The sequence below is a fragment of the Salmo trutta genome, chromosome 12, assembly GCF_901001165.1.
Source record: "Salmo trutta chromosome 12, fSalTru1.1, whole genome shotgun sequence".
Taxonomy (NCBI): Eukaryota; Metazoa; Chordata; class Actinopteri; order Salmoniformes; family Salmonidae; genus Salmo; species Salmo trutta.
The window spans coordinates 68,451,015-68,474,011 of NC_042968.1; the positions used below are offsets into that span (position 1 = coordinate 68,451,015).

At 42.8% G+C, this 22,997-nt stretch overlaps 2 protein-coding genes across 3 annotated transcripts; one reads left to right on the forward strand and one right to left on the reverse strand.

Moving 5' to 3' along the window:
* Positions 1–241: 241 nt before the first annotated feature.
* LOC115204055 (B box and SPRY domain-containing protein) lies at positions 242–5,928 on the reverse strand. The gene is made up of 6 exons (XM_029769305.1): positions 5,516–5,928; positions 4,792–4,890; positions 4,406–4,636; positions 1,853–1,878; positions 1,582–1,706; positions 242–1,378 (listed from the first exon to the last, which is right to left on the reverse strand). Exons 1-6 carry the CDS (start codon positions 5,897–5,899, stop codon positions 843–845), a joined length of 1,401 nt encoding a protein of 466 aa, XP_029625165.1. The 5' UTR covers positions 5,900–5,928; the 3' UTR covers positions 242–842.
* LOC115204056 (zinc finger MYND domain-containing protein 19) lies at positions 5,912–22,662 on the forward strand. Of its 2 annotated transcripts, none has more exons than XM_029769307.1 (6): positions 5,912–5,994; positions 19,893–19,952; positions 20,114–20,220; positions 20,375–20,515; positions 20,808–20,988; positions 21,237–22,662. In XM_029769307.1, the coding sequence occupies exons 3-6, from the start codon at positions 20,120–20,122 to the stop codon at positions 21,378–21,380; spliced, it is 567 nt and encodes a 188-aa protein (XP_029625167.1). In that variant the 5' UTR covers positions 5,912–5,994; positions 19,893–19,952; positions 20,114–20,119; the 3' UTR covers positions 21,381–22,662. The 2 variants fall into 2 exon arrangements, with proteins under 2 accessions (XP_029625167.1, XP_029625166.1); XM_029769306.1 differs by lacking the exon at positions 5,912–5,994 and adding an exon at positions 13,624–13,993.
* The last annotated feature ends 335 nt before the right edge of the window (positions 22,663–22,997 follow it).

Below are 22,997 nucleotides of genomic sequence, written 5' to 3' on the forward strand. Positions count from 1 at the left end.
CAGTAGATTGGTCCAAAGTGAAACAGAATATTCAGCGTGAACGCAAAGGTAAAAGCTTGAACCTACATTAGCAGAAAGGCTATACTTTTGACACCATTGAAAAAAACACTACATTGCCCCCTGCTGTTAATTTTTAGATTGTGTTGTCTGTATTGCGTCGGGCATTTCATTAATTTTCTTTCCACTGAGGAATGGATGGAAAGCTGGATGTGAGTTCATACTCACTCAATAGAGGCATATATTGCATATCAGACAATCAAAAATATTTTAATACATTTGACAGGTAGCACACTGAGCAACTTCTGGATCAACCAGTTCCGCAAACAGGTGTCTCTCGAAAAGGTAGAAAACATTCACTTCACTTAAGTTATCAAAAATGATTATCAGATCATAAAAGTACAATAAATATAAATAGCATACTTCTAAAACTTAAATGAAGAGTTTGGGACAGACTTCACAACAAATGAATCACGGACACATTAGGACTACTGTATAATTTGATCTACAGAAACCTATACAGAAGCAGTACTTCAGATAAACAAATAATAAATTAGAAATGTGTTCCTCAACAAAGTAGAACTGACTGCATACCTCATCAATGTAGACAGAAATTTGATTACATTCAAATACATTGTGAAGCTTTGATAGTATTCTATTCTATTAGAATTAGGTACAAATATTAGTAATTCAGTCAGATTTAATCAGGAGGTATAATGCATTATTACTTGTTATAAGCATTAATAGGCCCTTACAATGTTATATTATCAACTCATAAGATATGTCTTATGAAAGTGTTATCCGTAATTCTATATCAATGGCAGTACAGACGGTTACGTCAGAGGTCAGTGCAGTATGGTGACACTGCGGTCAGCCACGGCGAATGCAGGCAGCAGCGGGCCACTGAAGGCGTGTCTGACAGAGTGCAACACGGCACTGGAGTCTGGGTCATAAAATACCAGGGTCTGACTAGGCCAATCCAGGAGTAGCCCTAGACTCTTGGGCTTGTGGACCACATGCAGGGGTGTGTTCTTCCCTGCATGGCAGAAGGAGAAGTCCCCATCGTATTTGGAGAGCACCCAGGACTGGCCATTGTAGCCCAGGCGGGAGTCGTTGCCCGAGCCCTTACGCCCCATACTGGTGTAGCATACCCCCAACTTGAAGGCCCCGCTCTCACCCACGTCCATCACCCAGCTGTGGGTGCCGGAGGAGATTGACAGGGTGCCCAGTGCATTGGGCCAGCTGTCGAAGCGCGCCGGGTCGTAGGGCGGGGACTGGCGTGACCTCTTAGGCAGGAAGGTCAGAGTGTAAAGGTCTTCTGAGAGGGACAGTAGGGAGCTGACGGTGCGCTCGTCAAATGTCAGATGTGCTGAACCATAAGCTAAAGGGGAGAGGGAAGAGAAGAATGTATTATTATTCATCCTTAATTAAGCACTTATGCTTTGTTAATAACATAGTAATAGTGTCTGAACAACTGGCAACAATGCATAACAGCAACGATTTGGAACAACTGTAACCTGAACGAATCAAGGTTGTCCTGACCTGTATCATGGAGATATGGATAAAAGCAGTAGTACTAGTTACCAATTGGCCCCAGCAGTATGGCGCTGGCCCACAGGCCCCTCATGAGTTTGCTGTCACTGCAACCTGCATTCAGGTTGAGCCGGTCAGTGTCACAGGGTTCACCCACCCCCTCTGCATCCTCAACCCTGATCGCCACACACAAGAGAGAGCTCATGTGAATCTGGCTAATGAACAACTTCACCGGCAGGATTGCTTCAGTGGGTGAACTATTTAACTATGTGTTCTTACTACTTGCAAAAAATACTAAAAATGGATTAAACATTTTTTTTACCTGTCAGCTATTTCTTGGCCAGAGGTCTGAAAACACAGGACACAGAGTCAACAATAATTTCTGGCAATGAAATTGATCTTAATTACATCATCATCAGCAGAATGATCAGGGCTAGGGTTAGGGTTGTGCGTGGTGTGGACATGAACCTAGTGTTAGGGTTATGGCTATGATGATGATACTTAGTTAGCGTTGATGATCATCATTATAATTATCAGGGTTATTGTTAGGGTTAGGGTTGAGCCAGGGTGTGGACATGAAGTTTGGGTTAGGGTTGAGCCAGGGTGTGGACATGAAGTTTGGGTTAGGGTTGAGCCAGGGTGTGGACATGAAGTTAGGGTTGAGCCAGGGTGTGGACATGAAGTTAGGGTTAGGGTTGAGCCAGGGTGTGGACATGAAGTTAGGATTAGGGTTGAGCCAGGGTGTGGACATGAAGTTAGGGTTAGGGTTGAGCCAGGGTGTGGACATGAAGTTAGGGTTAGGGTTGAGCCAGGGTGTGGACATGAAGTTAGGGTTAGGGTTGAGCCAGGGTGTGGACATGAAGTTAGGGTTAGGGTTGAGCCAGGGTGTGGACATGAAGTTTGGGTTAGGGTTGAGCCAGGGTGTGGACATGAAGTTAGGGTTAGGGTTGAGCCAGGGTGTGGACATGAAGTTAGGGTTAGGGTTGAGCCAGGGTGTGGACATGAAGTTAGGGTTAGGGTTGAGCCAGGGTGTGGACATGAAGTTAGGGTTAGGGTTGAGCCAGGGTGTGGACATGAAGTTAGGGTTAGGGTTGAGCCAGGGAGTGGACATGAAGTTAGGGTTAGGGTTGAGCCAGGGAGTGGACATGAAGTTAGGGTTAGGGTTGAGCCAGGGTGTGGACATGAAGTTAGGGTTAGGGTTGAGCCAGGGTGTGGACATGAAGTTAGGGTTAGGGTTGAGCCAGGGTGTGGACATGAAGTTAGGGTTAGGGTTGAGCCAGGGTGTGGACATGAAGTTAGGGTTAGGGTTGAGCCAGGGTGTGGACATGAAGTTAGGGTTAGGGTTGAGCCAGGGTGTGGACATGAAGTTTGGGTTAGGGTTGAGCCAGGGTGTGGACATGAAGTTAGGGTTAGGGTTGAGCCAGGGTGTGGACATGAAGTTAGGGTTAGGGTTGAGCCAGGGTGTGGACATGAAGTTAGGGTTAGGGTTGAGCCAGGGTGTGGACATGAAGTTAGGGTTAGGGTTGAGCCAGGGTGTGGACATGAAGTTAGGGTTAGGGTTGAGCCAGGGTGTGGACATGAAGTTAGGGTTAGGGTTGAGCCAGGGTGTGGACATGAAGTTAGGGTTAGGGTTGAGCCAGGGTGTGGACATGAAGTTAGGGTTAGGGTTGAGCCAGGGAGTGGACATGAAGTTAGGGTTAGGGTTGAGCCAGGGAGTGGACATGAAGTTAGGATTAGGGTTGAGCCAGGGTGTGGACATGAAGTTAGGATTAGGGTTGAGCCAGGGTGTGGACATGAAGTTAGGGTTAGGGTTGAGCCAGGGTGTGGACATGAAGTTAGGGTTAGGGTTGAGCCAGGGTGTGGACATGAAGTTAGGATTAGGGTTGAGCCAGGGTATGGACATGAAGTTAGGATTAGGGTTGAGCCAGGGTGTGGACATGAAGTTAGGGTTAGGGTTGAGCCAGGGTGTGGACATGAAGTTAGGATTAGGGTTGAGCCAGGGTGTGGACATGAAGTTAGGGTTAGGGTTGAGCCAGGGTGTGGACATGAAGTTAGGGTTGAGCCAGGGTGTGGACATGAAGTTAGGGTTAGGGTTGAGCCAGGGTGTGGACATGAAGTTAGGATTAGGGTTGAGCCAGGGTGTGGACATGAAGTTAGGGTTAGGGTTGAGCCAGGGTGTGGACATGAAGTTAGGATTAGGGTTGAGCCAGGGTATGGACATGAAGTTAGGATTAGGGTTGAGCCAGGGTGTGGACATGAAGTTAGGGTTAGGGTTGAGCCAGGGTGTGGACATGAAGTTAGGATTAGGGTTGAGCCAGGGTGTGGACATGAAGTTAGGGTTAGGGTTGAGCCAGGGTGTGGACATGAAGTTAGGGTTAGGGTTGAGCCAGGGTGTGGACATGAAGTTAGGGTTGAGCCAGGGTGTGGACATGAAGTTAGGATTAGGGTTGAGCCAGGGTGTGGACATGAAGTTAGGATTAGGGTTGAGCCAGGGTGTGGACATGAAGTTAGGATTAGGGTTGAGCCAGGGTGTGGACATGAAGTTAGGGTTAGGGTTGAGCCAGGGTGTGGACATGAAGTTAGGGTTAGGGTTGAGCCAGGGTGTGGACATGAAGTTAGGGTTAGGGTTGAGCCAGGGTGTGGACATAAAGTTAGGGTTGAGCCAGGGTGTGGACATGAAGTTAGGATTAGGGTTGAGCCAGGGTGTGGACATGAAGTTAGGGTTAGGGTTAATCATCATCATCATCATCATTTGCACCATCCCATTCAGTCTTGTTCGACCCTCTCTCTATTCATTCTTCTTCTTTCCACCACTGTATTCTCCAACTTCCCATCCTCTGTCCCTCCCTGTGGCCATCATCTTTCCCCTACTCACCGCCAGCTGTAAGTCCGGTGTGTTTGTGAGAGTGTGCACCAGGCGTGTGCGTGTCTGTGTGAGCATAGCTAGGGCCTGGCCCCAGTGGGCTCTCTGAGTGAGGAGGCACTGCTCCACCCTCTCCTCCTCCCTCTGCACCGCTTCTAGCAGCCGCTGTTCCTCCTCCTCCACCGCCTCCCTCACCACACTGACCTGTGCCACCACTCGCTCCCGAGCCCCGCTCGCCTCCACCTGCATGGACACACGGCAGAGGGGGCAAGAGTCACAGCAAAAAGACATATGATGGAATCCATTACATATCTGTGTGTAGAGCTTGTGATTCCAAGGCTGTGCGGAGTGAGAGCACATAAGGGACTGAGTGTGTGTCACAGAGCCTGGGTGCTCACCTGCAGTGCCCGCTCTTTGGCAGTCAGAGTTTTGTTGATAAAGTGCTCGATGCGCCGGGCCTGCAGCTGCATTTTCTCACACACGTCAACCAGCTGGTTCTGTTCAGGACAACACTCACAGTGACTGGCATGAAGAAGAGCAGTGTTGGACTTGAAAACCACAGAGTTGATCAGGTACAGTTTCAAAAGGCGGGCCTATTCCTGTAGTGTCGAACTGCCATCACCAACATGTCATTGTGTATCCTGAAATAATAATAACTTGGAAGAGCACTGATGACAATTTATGCTGCTTATATGGACACTATTTACGTAAAGGCTTCCCGTATCTTCCCAACAGCTTGAAATTCCTGTCTCCTCACATTCCATGAGAAATCAACAGGGGAAACTCCTCAGTGTGGTGTCAAGAAAGTGTGGCACACCCTACACACCCACCAGGCATGTGAACACACACTTTCCTAACACAAACCAGCTGGCCCTTTGTACTGTAGTACTCCAGGTGACCTAAGGTAAACTCAGTTTGCCTGGTCAATTCTAACTCCTAACTGTAGGTCAACAGTCTCCTGGCCCCATGCCCCATCCACTGTGACAAAGGTCCATATGACACACAAGCAGCAGCTTGTAACTGCTCAAAAATGAGTTGGTATTACTGAGCCTATAGGTGGTATATTCTAATATAGTGCTATACAAGAGATAATTTCCTTTCAGGAAAAGTCGGGGCACTCACCCTGACTGCTGTCACTCTGTTGGCCAGGGCTGTCACCGTGTGTCCCTGGCAGGATCCCACTATGGTGCAGTGCGAGCATATGAGTTTCTGCTCGGAGCAGCAGAACCAGTCCAGCTCTGATTCATGTTCCACGCAAAGTTCCGATTCACCGGAGAATATACCCGATTCCGAGTCGGAGGAGGTCACCGCAGCCTTTCCAGACAACCCGGAGTCCTCTTTCGCCGATCGAATTTCATCCCGGAGTACATTCAACGCGGAGAAAATGGGCTGTTGTAAATCCATATTCAAGTTTCTCGAACTTTCTGTAACTTCTACTTCAGTGTCTCGGTCGTCCTGTAAAGAGCACCCAGGTGTTGAATGACATGATCCTGGCTCGGCGCTCATGATACGTAAAATAGTCTACAAGTGTAATAGCAATAGAACGTTGCAGGTGGCTTAAGTATCACTATCTACCGCACCTATAACACAGGTGTATCAAGGTATGAACACGGAAGTAACACCGACACTAGAGGTCAGAGCTGAAAAGCAAGTTTAGGAACTACAGCAACAAGGCCGTTTCAATGATAAGGTTTTTGGTTCCCGTGCACTTGTTATAGCCTACCATTGTTTTTACCTCTTCGCCTGTAAGATGACACAGTGTTTCCATATTGTCATTTGACCTGTAACATCCTCAATCATCAATGACCCTTTCTAGTCTAATTTTAGGCTAAATGTATTATAGTTTAGAATAGGCTAAATAGGTTAACCATAGTTGGGGCAATATATTTGACTACAGGATTTTAAAATGTAGGATACATTTAGCCTATTGGTTAGGCTGAAATATAGTCTATAGGCCTATATGACAATGATGCCAATTTTTTGAGACATATGCACATGACTGATGATATTGGAGGTAAATCCCTTTGTGAAAACCCCACAGTAATGTTAATTTGTTGGCGTATATACAGTGCAATCGGAAAGTATTCAGACTCCTTCCCTTTCCCCACATTTTGTTATCTTACAGCCTAATTTCAAAATGGATTAAATCATTTTTTCTCTCATCGACCTACACACAATACCCCATAATGACAAAGCCAAAACAGTTTTTTTGAAATTTTTGCTAATTTATAAAAAATTAAAAACATAAATACCTTATTTACATATGTATTCAGACCCTTTGCTATGAGACTCGAAATTGAGCTCAGGTGCATCCTGTTTCCATTGATCATCCTTGAGATGTTTCTACAACTTGATTGGAGTCCACCTGTCGTAAATAAAAATGATTGGACATGATTTGGAACACACCTGTCTATATAAGGTCCCACCAAGACTCTTCCTAGAGCTGGCCGCCCAGCCAAACTGAGCAATCGGGGGAGAAGGGTCTTGGTCAGGGAGGTGACCAAGAACCCAATGGTCCCTCTGACTGAGCTCCAGAGTTACTCTGTGGAGATGGGAGAACCTTCCAGAAGGACAACCATCTCTGCAGCACTCCACCAATCAGGCCTGTATGGTAGAGTGGCCAGACGGAAGTCACTCCTCAGTAAAAGGAGCCCCCTTGGAGTTGGCCAAAAGACACCTAAATTACTCTCAGACCATGAGATTGAATGCCAAGCGTCACGTCTGGAGGAAACCTGGCAGCTTCGTGCAGTGGGGATGTTTTTCAGAGGCAGGGATGTGGAGACTAGTCAGGATTGAGGGAAAGATGAACGGAGCAAAGTACAAAGGGACCTCAGACTGGGGTGAAGGTTCACTTTCCATCAGGACAACGACCCTAAGCACACAGCCAAGACAACGCAGGAGTGGCTTTGGGACAAGTCTCTGAATGTCCTTGAGTGGCCCAGACAGAGCCCGGACTTGAACCCGATCTAACATCTCTGGAGAGACTTGAAAATAGCTGTGCAACAATGCTCCCCATCCAACCTGACAGAGTTTGAGAGGATCTGCAGAGAAGAATGGGAAAAACTCCCCAAATACCGCTGTGCCAAGCTTGTAGGGTCATACCCAAGAAGACTCTAGGCTGTAAACACTGCCAAAGGTGCTTCAACAAAGTACTGAGTAAAGGGTCTGAATACTTATGTAAATGTGATATTTACATAAAAACAAAATTTCTAAAAACCTGTTTTTGCTTTGTCATTATGGGATATTGTGTGTAGATTGATGAGGGGGAAAAACAATGTAATCAATTTTTGAATAAGGCTGTAACGAAACAACATTTGGAAAAAGTCAAGGCATCAGAATACTTTCCGAATGCACCGTACTGGCACTTTTGGCTAATTTTAATTAGGCCTAAATAAATTAAATATCAAATGTATATTTCCCTTGACAGAAAAAATACACAAAAAGGGAAAAGGGGATACAAATATTTGCAGTAAAAAAAGCAACACAAACATTTTAACATGTAGCATAGCCCATGGTGGCGGTTAGGCAAAATAGGATAAAAACGACTTTATAAATAATAAAATCAAAGTTTATTGGTTGCGCACACAGATTTACAGGTGCAGCGAAATGGTTGTGTTTCTATCTCCAACAGTGCAGTAATACCTAGCATTATAAAAATATATATAAACAATACAGACATAATCCTGAAAAATGTATTAATTCAGAAATATCAGAACGAGCAATGTCAGAGACCGGAATATAAATATATACATATACACACACACATATATATATATAGAGTTGAAGTCGGAAGTTTACATACACCTTAGCCAAATACATTTAAACTCCGTTTTTCACAATTCCTGACATTTAATCCTAGTAAACATTCCCTGTTTTAGGTCAGTTAGGATCACCACTTTATTTTAAGAATGTGAAATGTCATAATAGTGGAGAGAATGATTTATTTCAGCTTTTATTTCTTTCGTCACATTCCCAGTGGGTCAGAAGTTTACATACACTCAATTAGTATTTGGTAGCATTACCTTCAAATTGTTTAACTTGGGTCAAACGTGTCGGGTAGCCTTCCACAAGCTTCCCACAATAAGTTGGGTGAATTTTGGCCCATTCCTCCTGACAGAGCTGGTGTAACTGAGTCAGGTTTGTAGGCCTCCTTGCTCGCACATGCTTTTTCAGTTCTGCCCACACATTTTCTATAGGATTGAGGTCAGTGCTTTGTGATGGCCACTCCAATACCTTGACTTTGTTGTCCTTAAGCCATTTTGCCACAACTTTGGAAGTATGTTTGGGGTCATTGTCCATTTGGAAGACCCATTTGCGACCAAGCTTTAACTTCCTGACTGATGTCTTGAGATGTTGCTTCAATATATCCACATAATTTTCCTGCCTCATGATGCCATCTATTTTGTGAAGTGCACCACTCCCTCCTGCAGCAAAGCACCCCCACAACATGATGCTGCCACCCCCGTGCTTCACGGTTGGGATGGTGTTCTTCAGATTGCAAGCCTCCCCCTTTTTCCTCCAAACATAAAGATGGTCATTATGGCCAAACAGTTCTATTTTTGTTTCATCAGACCAGAGGACATTTCTCCAAAAAGTATGATCTTTGTCCCCATGTGCAGTTGCAAACCATAGTCTGGCTTTTTTATGGCGGTTTTGGAGCAGTGGCTTCTTCCTTGCTGAGCGGCCTTTCATGTTATGTTGATATAGGACTCGTTTTACTGTGGATATAGATACTTTTGCATCTGTTTCCTCCAGCATCTTCACAAGGTCCTTTGCTGTTGTTCTGGGATTGATTTGCACTTTTCGCACCAAAGTACGTTCATCTCTAGGAGACAGAACGCGTCTCCTTCCTGAGCGGTATGACGGCTGCGTGGTCCCATCAGGGGCAGAAATCCCGGGGGGACGGGGGGACACGACCCCCCCATCCTGGGAAAAATATGATTTGTCCCCCCCAATATATCACTGAAACATAACTATGTAATTTAAATAATATTAATAATACGCAATGAAAGCAATTGTGCTGATTATAGACACTTAAAAGCGCGTTTTTAAGTTTCAAAAGATTGCGACCCCCCCCACCCTTTGCCTCACAATGGTTTGATCCACTGCCAGTTCCTTAGCTTGCTAGGTAACAGAGAGGTCGTATCTACTGTCTGAAAGGCACTCAATGCACGTAACTGACGTGAGGTTAATCCAGTCAATCGCGCACACACACTAGCTGAATATGCAGAGCTAGCGCGCAAATATTAACTATTAAGCTAGCTAGTACCTATTCCATTTATGTGGCGTTGTCAAAGATGGAATCTTTGCTATCGTCAATTTATTCCAAGATCAGCATGCAGATGATGTAAGTTAGTGCTTCAAAGTCCCTGTGATAAGGTTAGCGATAAACTGAAATCCAAACTGAACAGAACTACACTCTCTTCTACCATTGTCTTAAATATATTTAATGGTCTCGTTGCAAAAGCTAAATTGTCGCAAGGGAACTTTTATTTATTTATTTTATTTCACCTTTATTTTACCCGGGTAGCAAAGATTATAGCAAACACCACTGAAACTGAATTGGTGCTCGATAGCTTTGCAAATTCAGCTATTGTTGGAAGCCAGCCAATATGAAACAAACTATTAAAATTACAAAAGGTTGCAGCATATGTTGTGTAAATGGTTAACTCATACAGCTGTCAACTCTTGTCATTTTAATCCGTTTCACATTTGCTAGCTACCTTTTAGATTGAAGCCCAAATAGAATGATTGAAGATGATAGAAGCCCATCTCCTACTGTAAATAACCTACACACTGTGTGTGTAGCCAGCCAGGTAGAAAAATGGCATAAAAATAAAAGACGGACATCAGAGTATTTTTCAATACACCAAAACGCATAGTAAGAACCCTAGTAGCCTAATATCTCAAAGACTAGTTAATAAAATGTTCATAAGAAAGAAATGAAATTCTAATGGAAATGTTTCACAATGATGTCATTAGGCAGAGCAGGCAACAGATTTACATTTACATTTTAGTCATTTAGCAGACGCTCTTATCCAGAGCGACTTACAGTAGTGAATGCATACATTTCATAAATGTTTTTTTTCTGTGCTGGCCCCCGTGGGAATCGAACCCACAACCCTGGCGTTGCAAACACCATGCTCTACCAACTGAGCTACAGGGAAGATGGCACACAGACAGCAGAGTTGGGGACAGATATGCAGGGACAGACTGGCAGAGACAGGGAGTCTCAGGTAAGTTTGTTGAGTCTTTGTTTGGCAACATTATGAAAGGTTCTCAATTTTTTTGACTTGTAAAATAGGAACATAATTGGAAAATGCCATGGATACCCCCACTCTCAACTTAAACTGGTGACTGAACTAAGATTTGTTAAAGGCAATGGTATTGCTGTTGTGATTAGTTGTGTAGTTTTGGGTACCGGTAGTTAGGAGTACGGCAAACACCTTATTTCTTTGGTTCCTCAATATACATTTACCATATTACAATGTAGGCTATGTGTTACAGCACTACTTTTGGTGTCCCCCTCAGGAATTGCTCTTGAGAAAATTTCATGTAATTGTCCCCTCCAAAGTTGATATCAGATTTTCACCCCTGGGTCCCATGGTGTTTGTACTTGCGTACTATTGTTTGTACAGATGAACATGGTACCTTCAAGCGTTTGGAAATTGCTCCCAAGGATGAACCAAACTCGCGGAGCTCTACAATTTTTTTCTGAGGTCTTGGCTGATTTCTTGTGATTTTCCCATGATGTCAAGCAAAGAGGCACTGAGTTTGAAGGTAGGCCTTGAAATACATCCACAGGTACACCTCCAATTGACTCAAATGATATCAATTAGCCTTTCAGAAGCTTCTAAAGCCATGACACCATTTTCTGGAATTTTCCAAGTTGTTTAAAGGCAGTCAACTTAGTGTATGTAAACTTCTGACCCACTGGAATTGTGATACAGTGAATTATAAGTGAAATAATCTGTCTGTAAACAATTGTTGGAAAAATTACTTGTGTCATGCACAAAGTAGATGTCCTAACCGACTTGCCAAAACTATAGATTGTTAACAAGAAATTTGTGGAGTGGTTGAAAAAGGAGTTTTAATGACTCCAACCTAAGTGTTTGTAAACTTCCGACTTCAACTGTGTATATATATATATATATATATGCACACACACACACACATTATATATATATATATATATATATAGACACATATATACATTACAACATTTACCTAGAGCTAACGCTGCAGATAGCAATACTGGGTGATTTGAAAAGTCATAGTCAATCGATCAATAATATAATAACATTTTTTGCTAAAATTATTATCTTTAATTTACAATCTGTAGAAACTATGAGAATAGAAAGGTTCAGTACTTTTGTGACGCATCACAGCACAGTTTAAAAATATATGGCAAATAGAAATCCAATATGGATGGTGTTAAGAGGTAGATGAATGGAGCTGAAGGGTGGGACTAATAACAACAAGATAACAAATGTAAAACATACAGGGTGTGTAAAATATATATAGGTTCAGAACTTTTGTGAAATAGCACAGTTACAAATATATGACAAATAGAAATCAAACTGGATGGACATCAGAAATAGAGGAAGGCCAGGACTAAAAACAAACAAAATATAACCATTGTAAAATAGATTGTGTCTGTAAAATGTATATAGTATGTATACGCTGGAAGTAGAAGCTTAAGTGTTATTGTTTATTAGTTTACACCAATTGGGGGAGAGATGGTAGAGTTTGCGGGGAATAATAAAGGAAAATATATTCTAAAAAGACATGTATATTTATGTGTGTGTGTGTGTATATATATATATATATATATATATATATATATATATATATACACACACACACACACACACACACACACACACACACACACACACACACACAACTTTTTAGAATATATGTTCCATTTTCCTTTATTATTCCCCGCAAACCCTACCATCTCTCCCCCAATTTTCTCTCTCTCTCTCTCTATCTATCTATCTATGTGTGTGTGCGTGTGTGTGTGTATATATGTATTGGGTATATATATAGATATATTTGGGGTATTTATATAGATATATGGGGGATTGTAAATGATGCAGACAATTACATTGATGGAAGCAACAATATATCCGCAATATTAAAGCTGATCCATCCCCTGAAAAAAAATACAAAAATATAAATAAAATAAAGATTTAAAAAAAATTACATATTTTTTTAAAAAGAGCTCCGACTGGGAAAAATCGGTTTGAACTGTCATCCAACTCGGGAAATACAAGTCAGAAACTCTGACATCATCCTACCCAGAGATCAGTCTTCTCCGAGCTGAAGACCACTGACGTCACGATTATTCTCAGTCTGATCTCGTTTTTTCCGAGTTCCCAGTTGTCTTGAACACCCCAGTACAGAGGAAGAAGCAATAGAGCCCCACAATGGAGGTGTCATAATACCCATAAAACCTAGCTGTCAAACAGGGAAATCGTTCCAATTAGTCTTCCCATAGGGAATTTTAGAAACACTTAAATTAAGGGCTGTGTTTTGTGTAGGCTTACCCTGGCATGACGTTTTGATAACCATGTAAATCTCTCTCTGACAAGGTGACTTTTATTATATAGTCGGCTCTATTTACTCTCAGATACAAAAATTGTAATTAGCATAAAAGTAGACGTAAGATTACAAATCCCTGCATCTCATCTCTAGCTGAACTTTTGCAAACAGGTATTGTGTCAACTGTGATCTTGCACAAGACAGTAAACAGAATTGTCAATTTAAAGAAATTTTGCCAATTTCAGAGATTCTTACCTTTGCCTCGATTTGGCAGTCTTGTCCAGTTCATCCGGGCATTTGAAGTTCTTTATGATAGCCACATTATTTCATTTTTGGGGGTAAATATACGCAAATATCTTGGTAAGTAACCTTGTCACGCCAGTGTAAGTCTATACGAAACATAGCTCTTATTTGAAGTTTATAAAAATATGGTGGAAAAACAATTGGAACCATTTCATTGTTTGACCGCTAGGTGTTATGGATATTAAGACTCACTGTGGTCCTCTATGGAAATGTAATGGTCAGTGCTATCCGGGATCCTTATTATTGTAATGTACATTAGTTAACTGGCATGGCTAATGTTAGGTAAGAGTTATGGTTGCTAAGGTTTAGGGCATGGACGTCCAAAGGATCCCAAATAGCACAGACGTTAATGTGATGGCGCTTGGGTGTCGCTCCAAAGAAATCCCCGTCTTGATTGGCGAGTCGGATAGGACGTCAAGAGAATTACAAGAAAGCGAATTATGTTACGATTTTTTTGATTGGACCAAAGGTTTTCAAAGCTCTATTCTCATTGGTTGAAAATGTTTTAGGCTCTTTGTCCCTCCCCAAAATCCAGCGGCGTGTCATGGAGATTTGTTAGCGGGTGGGGAGGACCAGAATCGGGCAACGATTGACCCTGTTTAACTTAACTGGCGGTACATCGGGGCTGGGGGGTCGCCCTGACGAGTTTTAAACGTGTAGATCGCCTCATATTTTGCCCATTGATCGGCTGGTCTTCCAATGTCGGATTTCAAGCTTGGGATTGTTCGACTTGGCCGTGTGGCCGGGAAGGTGAGCTGGATCCGAGGGCTGCCATGTGCGACAAGAAGGGGAGGGGATCACAAAAAGCGCGTACAAAATGGCTCGTTGAGATAGGTGATGGCATTGAAAAGGTTTTAATTTGGAATACCTGTCGGAAAAGAAGCATGCATAAGTTCGCTATCTAGCTAACTTAAGGTGGCCCAAATGTTTCGCTAAATTCGTTTTCTCACGAAGCCGCCCAGCTCAAGCCAATTACTAATAGCTAGCTAGCTACATTTCACCGACGTTCGTAGCTAGTTAATTTCTGGAAACAACGATGTCTTTGGTGAATGTTGAAAGTTAAAATATCTAAATGCACACTTTAATGGTAAAGCAATTGTAATGTATGCTAGTTAACTGGTATAGATAGTTATGCCAAGGCTCTAGTCTTAATGAGGAAGCCATTGCATTGCCACGCTCCATCCAGGAACCCCTTGCAACGTGATTGAGAACCGGCATATTTTAGCCGACAACGGTATTTTTAAACTAGCTTATTTTTTATCTTAAAACTTGACGGCTGATACAAATTCTATGTGTCATCATTGTTGACATGTAATGTTACTAGGGCTAGCTAGCTAACGTTCGTGTTTTTTTCCTAGCTAGCTAACGTTTTATTTAGGCTAGCGACAGTAGCTACGTCATTATCTACTTTTACCTGACGAATTGAAACGGTGACTTGAACATTTAGGGGCCCTCTTGCTTTTAGCCATAGTTTTAGCACCGAGGGCAGTTGGTGAACATTGAAATGGGTGTGTCACTTATAAATGAGAACCACTTGGACATATCACGTGTTATGGAGTGACCCCCAGGAACATTAGTCAACACCACAATGCGGTGCTGTTGCATGCCACTGCTATGCCTTCCCTAAATGCTTGTTTCGTGATTGCTAACTTAATCAAAGCAAATCTAACTTGACTCGTGGTCTTAAATGGGGATGGGTTGACACTTAGAGAATGGTTACCTGAAGGAAAATGGGGAAGGGTCATTATTTAATTTGTTTTATTTTACTAGGCAAGTCAGCGAAGAACAAATTCTTATTACAATGACGGCCAAGGAACAGCCTTGTTCAGGGGCAGAACGACAGATTTGTACCTTGTCAGCTCGGGGATTCGATCCATCAACCTTTCTGTTACTGGCCCAACTCTCTAACCACAAGGCTACCTGCCTTGTGCTTTTTAAGGCAAAGGGAGGGTGTAGTATTTAAAAAAAAAATATATATATATATAGTCCAGGGGAGGGTCCTGTAATTAATGAAATTTAGATATTTTGTATCTATATATAGTTGCTACATATTGATGTGTGCCAGATGCCGCCCCTCATTCTCTGCTGGGCGTGTAATATCCATGTGAATTTTTTGTTATAATTAATAGCCAATGTTAACTTTTTTTATTTGTGGCTATGGCAGTCAATTGCAAAACATTCTAGCAGTAATTCTGATTGTCTTCTCAGCTCACAATCACGTACTTTTAATGTGGGGCTATGACAGTCAATTACATAATGTCTCATATCTCACCACCACTAATGAGATGGGTGTGCATGATGCATGTTGTCAGCTTCTCAAAGTTAGTGGGTGTGGTCAACAGTGCACACCTCATCTCTGCTGTCAAATCGAACCTGGATCGATATTTGGTTTTAATGCAGATGAGAGCACTGCTGAATCCAGCTTCACAAAGAGATGCGCTGGCAAAGGGTACCATGAGTTTTAATCCTCTGAGGGAAATGGCAGGGTATTCCCTTTGAATCAGGAAACAAAACTCATTAAGTGACCCTTGAATGCTTTGTTTGAAGCATTCGGTAACATGACAGCTCGAAAGGCCGCACTTGAATAATTCCGAATCAAGGGCGGCCTTTTCCCACAATCTAAGGACACTCTAATTGAATTTTGTCTTTTTATATTTTAATCATTTTCATTTAGTTTTAAGGTTAACCAAATGTATAATGATTGAGAGAGAAAGAATATATATAATATCAAAAGTTTGGACACCTACTCATTCCAGGTTTTTTTGTTTGTTGTTGCTATTTTCTACATTGTAGAATAATAGGGACGACATCAACACTGTGAAATAACACATGGTGTCATGTAGTAACCAAAAAAGTTTTAAACAAATCAAAATATATTTTCGATTTTCGATTCTTCAAAGTAGCCACCCATTGCCTTGATGACCGCTTCGCACACTCTTTGCATTCTCTCAACCAGCTTCATGAAGTTGTCACCTGGAATGCATTTCAATTAACAGGTGTGCCATGTTAAAAGTTAATATGTGGAATTTCTTTCCTTAATGCGTTTGAGCCAATCGGTTGTGTTGTGTCAAGGTAGGGGTGGTATACAGAAGATAGCCCTATTTGGTAAAAGACCAAGTCCATATTATGGCAATATTACAGCTCAAATAAGCAAAGAGAAACGACAGTCAATCATTACGTTAAGACATGAAGGTCCGTCAATCCGGAAAATGTCAAGAACTTTTAAAGTTTCTTCAAGTGCAGTCGCAAAAACCATCAAGGGCTATGATTACTGGCTCTCGTGAGGATTGCCACAGGAAAGGAAGACCCAGAGTTACCTCTGCTGCAGAGGATAAGTTCATTAGTTACCAGCCTCAGAAATTGCAGCCCAAATAAATGCTTCAATGTTCAAGTAACAGACACATCTCAACATCAACTGTTCAGAGGAGACTGTGAATCAGGCCTTCACGGTTGAATTGCTGCAAAGAAACCACTACTAAAGGACACCAATAAGAAGAAGAGACTTACTTGTGCCAAGAAACACAAGCAATTCACATTAGACCGGTGGACATCTGTCCTTTCCAAATGTTTGATTTTGGTTCCAACCGCCGTGTCTTTGTGAGATGCAGAGTAGGTGAACCGATGATATCCGCATGTGGTGTTCCCACCCTGAAGCATGGAAGAGGTGTGATGGTCTGGGGGTGCTTTGCTGATGACACTTGATTTGTTTAGAGTTCAAGACACACTTAACCAGCATGGCTACCACAGCGTTCTACAGCAATACACCATCCCATCAAGTTTGAGCTTAGTGGGACTATAATTTGTTTTTCAACAGGACAATGACCCAACACCTCCAGGCTGTGTAAGGTTTTTTTTTTACCAAGAAGGAGAGTGATGAAGTGCTGCATCAGATAACCTGGTCTCCACAATCACCCGACGCCAACCCAATTGAGATGGTTTGGGATGAGTTGGACCGCAGAGTAAAGGGAAAAGCAGCTAACAAGTGCTCAGCATATGTGGGAACTCCTTCAAGACTGTTGGAAAATGATTCCAGGTGAAGCTGGTTGAGGGAATGCCAAGAGTGTGCAACGCTGTCATCAAGGCAAAGGGTGGCTGCAGCTTAACTAGGACTTTCCTTGCACTACTTGGCCATACGACTGGACAATAATCAAGATATGAGAAAACTAGAGCCTGCAGGAGTGTGGTGTTACGGACAGACCTCTCCCCATCTTTACAATCATTGAATCTATATGTTTTGACCATGACAGTTTACAATCTAAGGTAACAGCAAGTCAGTCTCCTTTTTCATCCATTCATTACCAGATTCAGCTAAGGTCTAGAATTTAAGGAATGATTTGTATCAAATACAATGCTCTTAGTTTTAGAGATGTTCAGGACCAGTTTATTATTGGCCACCCATTCCAAAACAGACTGCGACTCTTAGGGGTTTCAGTGACTTCATTAGCTGTGGTTGCTGATGCGTACATGGTTGAATCATCAGCATACATGGACACACATGCTTTGTCTAATGCCAGTGGCAGGTCATTGGTAAAAATAGGTAGTCCTATGGCATACCCTCTAAATTAGTCTGGGTTTGAACTTAACAGCAGGCCTATAGGCTATTTAGTGTGGTCTAGTTCTAGGCTATGAAATGCATGCTCAGAGAAGCACAGAGAAAAGTTATATTTCTATGATAGCTGCTGGGATGGTGAAGGAATAAATAAAACAAGGCTGCATTACACATGCAATGGATGTTCCAACCTTGAGCCCCAGCATGCTCTGCTCTTGCTGATAAACTTTTTTTTAACACTTGTAACCTCTCGTTGGGTTAATTCACGGAAGAAGAGTAGCCAGCAGTTAAAGCTTACATTGTTCTGCCTTGGTAGGCCTCTGTCTGGGGTGGAAAGGTAGACCTAACTTTTGAAAGTACCATGCCCAGATTCCTAATGACGTCTCAAATTTCATTATTTGCAAACGGGGACAGTTTTGTTGCAAACAAGACACACTGATTTGGCATTGGAGAAATATGATAAGCCTATGTGTTTATCTATGTCCATTCTTAGCCAGTAATTCTGGTAATTTGTGCGGTATTTAAAAATTGTAGAATTGCATGACATTTACAGTGCATTTGGAAAATATTCAGACCCATTGACTTTTTCCACATTGTGTTACATTACCGCTTTATTCTAAAATGGATTAAATTGCTCCCCCCCCCCCGCAATCTACACACAATACCCCATAATGACAAAGCAAAAACTTTAAAAAATTTTGTTTGTGCAAATGTATAAAATAAACATCCATTTACATTAGTATTCAGACCCTTTACTCAGTACTTTGTTGAAGCACTTTTGGCAGCGATTACAGCCTCGAGTGTTCTTGGGTATAACGTTACAAGCTTGGCACACCTGTATTTGGGGAGTTTTCTCCTATTCTTCTCTGCAGATCCTCTCAAGCTATGTCAGGTTGGATGGGGAACGTCGCTGCACAGCTATTTTCAAGTCTCTCCAGAGATGTTCGATCAGGTTCAAGTCCGGGCTCTGGCTGGGCCATTCAGGAACATTCAGAGACTTGTCCCGAAAGCCACTCCTGCGTTGTCTTGGCTGTGTACTTAGGGTCGTTGTCCTGTTGGAAGGTGAACCTTCGCCCCAGTCTGAGGTCCTGAGCTCCTTGGAACAGGATTTCATCAAGGATTTCTCTATACTTTGTGATGTTCATCTTTCCCTCGATCCTGACTAGTCTCCCAGTCCCTGCTGCTGAAAAACATCCCCACAGCATAATGCTGCCACCACCATGCTTCACCCTAGGTATGTTGCCAGGTTTCCTCCAGATGTGACGCTTGGTATTCATCAGACCAGAGAATCTTGTTTCTCATGGTCTGAGTGTCCTTCAGGTTCCAAACTTCAATTTAAGAATGATTGAGGCCACTGTGTTCTTGGGGACCTTCAATGCAGCAGACATTTTTTGGTACACTTCCCCAGATCTGTGCATCAACACAATCTTGTCTCGGAGCTCTACGGACAATTCCTTTGACCTCATGGCTTGGTTTTTGCTCTGACATGCACTGTCAACTGTGGAACCTTATATAGACAGGTGTGTGCCTTTCCAAATCATGTCCAATCAATTGAATTTACCACAGGTGGGCATCTCAAGGATGATCAATGGAAACAGGATGCACCTGAGCTCAATTTCGAGTCTCACAGCAAAGGATCTGTAGACTTATGTAAATAAGGTATTTCTGTTCTTGATTTGTAATAACTGCAAATATTTATAAAAACCTGTTTTCGCTTTCATTACGCTTCATTATGGGGTACTGTGTGTAGATTTGAGGAAAATAAATAATTTTTGATTAAGACAACGCAACAAAATGTGGAAAAAGTCGAGGGGTCTGAAGACTTTTACTATCAAGGATATCTTTCCAGCCCTACTCTTGTCCACGGTGGTCTGGCCCGCAGCCCTATCAAAGTGAAGGTTGAGGTAAAAGGGCCATCCAATTTCATTTCAATGAAGTCCAATTTTCTCCATTTAACCCTTTTATTATAAATAACGTTCACGCCCTCATACCGTCACATGATTCAGTGTCGTGTCACACCTCACTGTAGTGACCTTTACACTACACAATAATAGTGTTAACCCACATTCCAGGTGGCATTATCTGTCCTTTCTTTTGCAGACAAAGTACACACTGATCGATGAACAGGACATACCATTGGTGGAGAACTATGCCTTTGAGGTAAGAGTGTGGGGATTTACGAGGAGGGTGTGGGGAGGGTCATTCTAGTCAAAGACCATTCCCACACTAGACTGGCCCCAGTAAACAAAACAAAAGAACAACTGGACTTTTCTTGAGGAAATGGTCTGGGATGTAAAAATGTCACACCATTATTTTTTCAGGCACGCATGGATGTCGATGCAGACGGCAATGGGGCAAAGATCTTTGCTTATGCCTTCGACATTGGCAAAGGGCGCTGGGCTGGCAGGCCACTGCACGAGCTGCTCTGGTGAGTTGATGTCCCATCCACAATCTGCTCCTGAATACATCATCGTAGTCTGTTGGTAAGGGCAGCTTTTTGCCTTTTATCAAACAAACTCCATTGTTCATATTGTGTGTGATGCTGGCAGACTGGTCATAAGGCGATTTCAATGTTTCTCCAGGGAGAAGCACAGAGGAGGCATAGCTCCCAGCTTCCAAGTTGTCCACATCAACTCTGTCACAGTGGATAACCGTCTGGACAACCTGCGACTGGTCCCCCTGGGCTGGAGCCCCAAACCAGAGGAAATCTCCAGCAAACAAAGGTATTACAGCTGTGCACTTCTCCACTACAATTACTAGAGCTACATTCAGCTCTCCGAGCATTCATCACTTCTTTACTGAGGAAAATCCGTCTTTACTGAGGAAAATCCAACGTCTTTACTGAGGAAAATCCAACGTCTTTACTGAGGAAAATCCAACGTCTTTACTGAGGAAAATCCAGCGTCTTTACTGAGGAAAGACGAGGATATTCAGACTTAGCTCAGTATGACTTGTGCGTTAAATGTTTCAGTTGTCATAAAGGTATGTTAATGGTCTTTATTTCTCCCCCTGTAGAGAGCAGTCTCTGTACTGGCTGGCCATCCAGCAGGTACCAGCTGACCCCGTAGAGGAGCAGTACCTGGAGCTCAGTCGTACCCGCTACTACAACGCTAACGGAGAGCTGGTGGAGGAGGAGGAGTGCTCCTGTACTTACTACGAGTGTCACTACCCACCCTGCTCGCTCATCGAGAGGAGAGTACGTACTGCTACCATCATATAGTCAGTTACCTTCAGTTGTTTTCACACTCCATATACTTTCACTGTAAGCAAGGGAGTATTGAAGTACATGGCGTTGAGGATTTCTGTGATCCCATTTACTTCCGAGGCTGACATAGATATTGTTGCTATTTTTAGGTGTTTTAATATGGTAGTCTCAGAACAGTGTCACAAAACCCATATAGGTGTCTTTCCACCAGTCTGATTTTTGTCTCCATCTGTCCACAGCTTAGAGAGTTCAACATCTGTGGTCGCTGTCAGGTGGCTCGCTACTGTGGCTCTCAATGCCAGCAAAGGGACTGGCCCGCCCACAAGAAGCAGTGCCGCGAGCGCAAAAGAGTCCTGGCCCTGGAGTCTGAACCAGAGCGATGATCTCTGGATCAACTACCAGGATAGGGGAAGATTGGGAATGAAGTGCAAAGAAAAAAAATCTGCCAACAGAGAATGATGAGAGGACAATGTTGGTTGGTAGGGTTTCTTTATATGTAAATGGGGATGGTGGGGAAGTGTATATATCATTATTTTCGGAGAGGGAGATCCTCCTCGAGCTCTACCTGCTGCTATGGATTTGTATGTTTGAGTAAGATGATGTCACAGGGATAAATTGCTTCTTTTGGACAGCAATTGATTATCGACAGTTGTCGTCATCAGCTTTCTCCTTCCTGCCACCCACCAACCTGTAATGCCGTGTACAGGGATCTAGGGAGGACAGTACCTGCTGCTCACCTGGTACAATGGGACATGGACCTTTTCACTGTACTACTTGTTGGACCTCTGCTGCACACACTCAGTCATCTCCTTGTTATGCTCTAAGACCAACATACAGCAGATAGATTTACTTTGCTGTTTCGCACTAGCAGTGTTGTGTGTGCTGCCATTTTGGACTGACGGACATGGATGAAGTGCTGAACATTGGGGGGGGGGGTGTTTTGTTCTGTGTGTGTGTGTGTATATATATATATATATAAAGTGTCCCTCTTTGTTGGGAGGTTTGTGAAGGGGTCATCAACTTTGGGCTTGATCAGGCATTGTTACTTTCCTGTGTTAAACATCCCTGAATGAATCTGCGATTGGTCGGTTGCCTTTCCAGATGCCCACAAACACAGTCCCTGTCACTAATGTTCAAGGGATATACTGGGGAGAACTTGGGAAACCCAGGTTGGCCTTTGGACAGTTCGGGTCTTGGGATTGTATGAAATGGCCCGAATTCAATTCCATAGTTTTTTTTAATGCCCAATGATCACTCCCTAAGAGTGATGGATGAACACCTGCTCAAAGTTTTGTCTTCCTGTTGTGTCTTAGGTGGCGATGAGGAATCCTGACACGCTCACAGATAATGCATGTACCAAGCAGACCGACATAATACATGCAGCACACATTGGTAGTTTATGTGGACTGGTTCATAACACTGTGCACTGAATTGTTTTAACACACCCCACCGTTACCTTTGTCATAGAGATGGGGGGAGTTTAGAGGTAGGGAGAGTTGACTGTTGGGTGTAAAAAATGATTCTACTTTTTTTTTTTTACAGAATGAAAGCATTAATCACAGAGTGAAAAGCTACAGTATGTGAAGAGGAGTACAGTTGGGGATAACTAGCTATCTCGTTTCACTGTAAAATGATCAAATAAAAGAATAAAATGTTTCCCATGGATGTATGACTGTTGTGGGAGTTTAAGGTGCCCTCATGGTTTGACACCTCAAAAATGTTTGTTGGTTGTTCATTTAGATATTGAGGAAATGGTCTGCGTGTTCATTTAGCCTGATACAATAACAGTGTGACAGAGGCAATTCGAAGGTGCTGCATATGAGGGTTAGGCTCAGGAAATAATAGATGGGAATTTATTGTGGAGCTTGTAAAATTAGATCTTTACTTCCATTGGCAGCTGTGCGAATAAACTAGAAGAAAAAGTTAAAGGGACAGCAGACGGGACATACAAATAAAGGAGCCTGGACAGTTTAATGTGTGTCTCAGTAAAGTGGAATGAA

Coding starts and splice junctions, on each gene's coding strand:
- LOC115204055 (XM_029769305.1), bottom strand. CDS start 5,899: ATGAGCGCCGAGCCAGGATCATGTCATTCAACACCTGGGTGCTCTTTA. Junction 1,879..4,405: donor CACCGGACTTACAGCTGGCG/GTGAGTAGGGGA, acceptor CTGTGTTTTCAG/ACCTCTGGCCAAGAAATAGC. Junction 1,707..1,852: donor GGCCAAGAAATAGCTGACAG/GTAAAAAAAATG, acceptor TGTGGCGATCAG/GGTTGAGGATGCAGAGGGGG.
- LOC115204056 (XM_029769306.1), top strand. CDS start 13,943: ATGTCGGATTTCAAGCTTGGGATTGTTCGACTTGGCCGTGTGGCCGGG. Junction 13,994..19,892: donor TTGGCCGTGTGGCCGGGAAG/GTGAGCTGGATC, acceptor TTTCTTTTGCAG/ACAAAGTACACACTGATCGA. Junction 20,516..20,807: donor GAAATCTCCAGCAAACAAAG/GTATTACAGCTG, acceptor CTCCCCCTGTAG/AGAGCAGTCTCTGTACTGGC.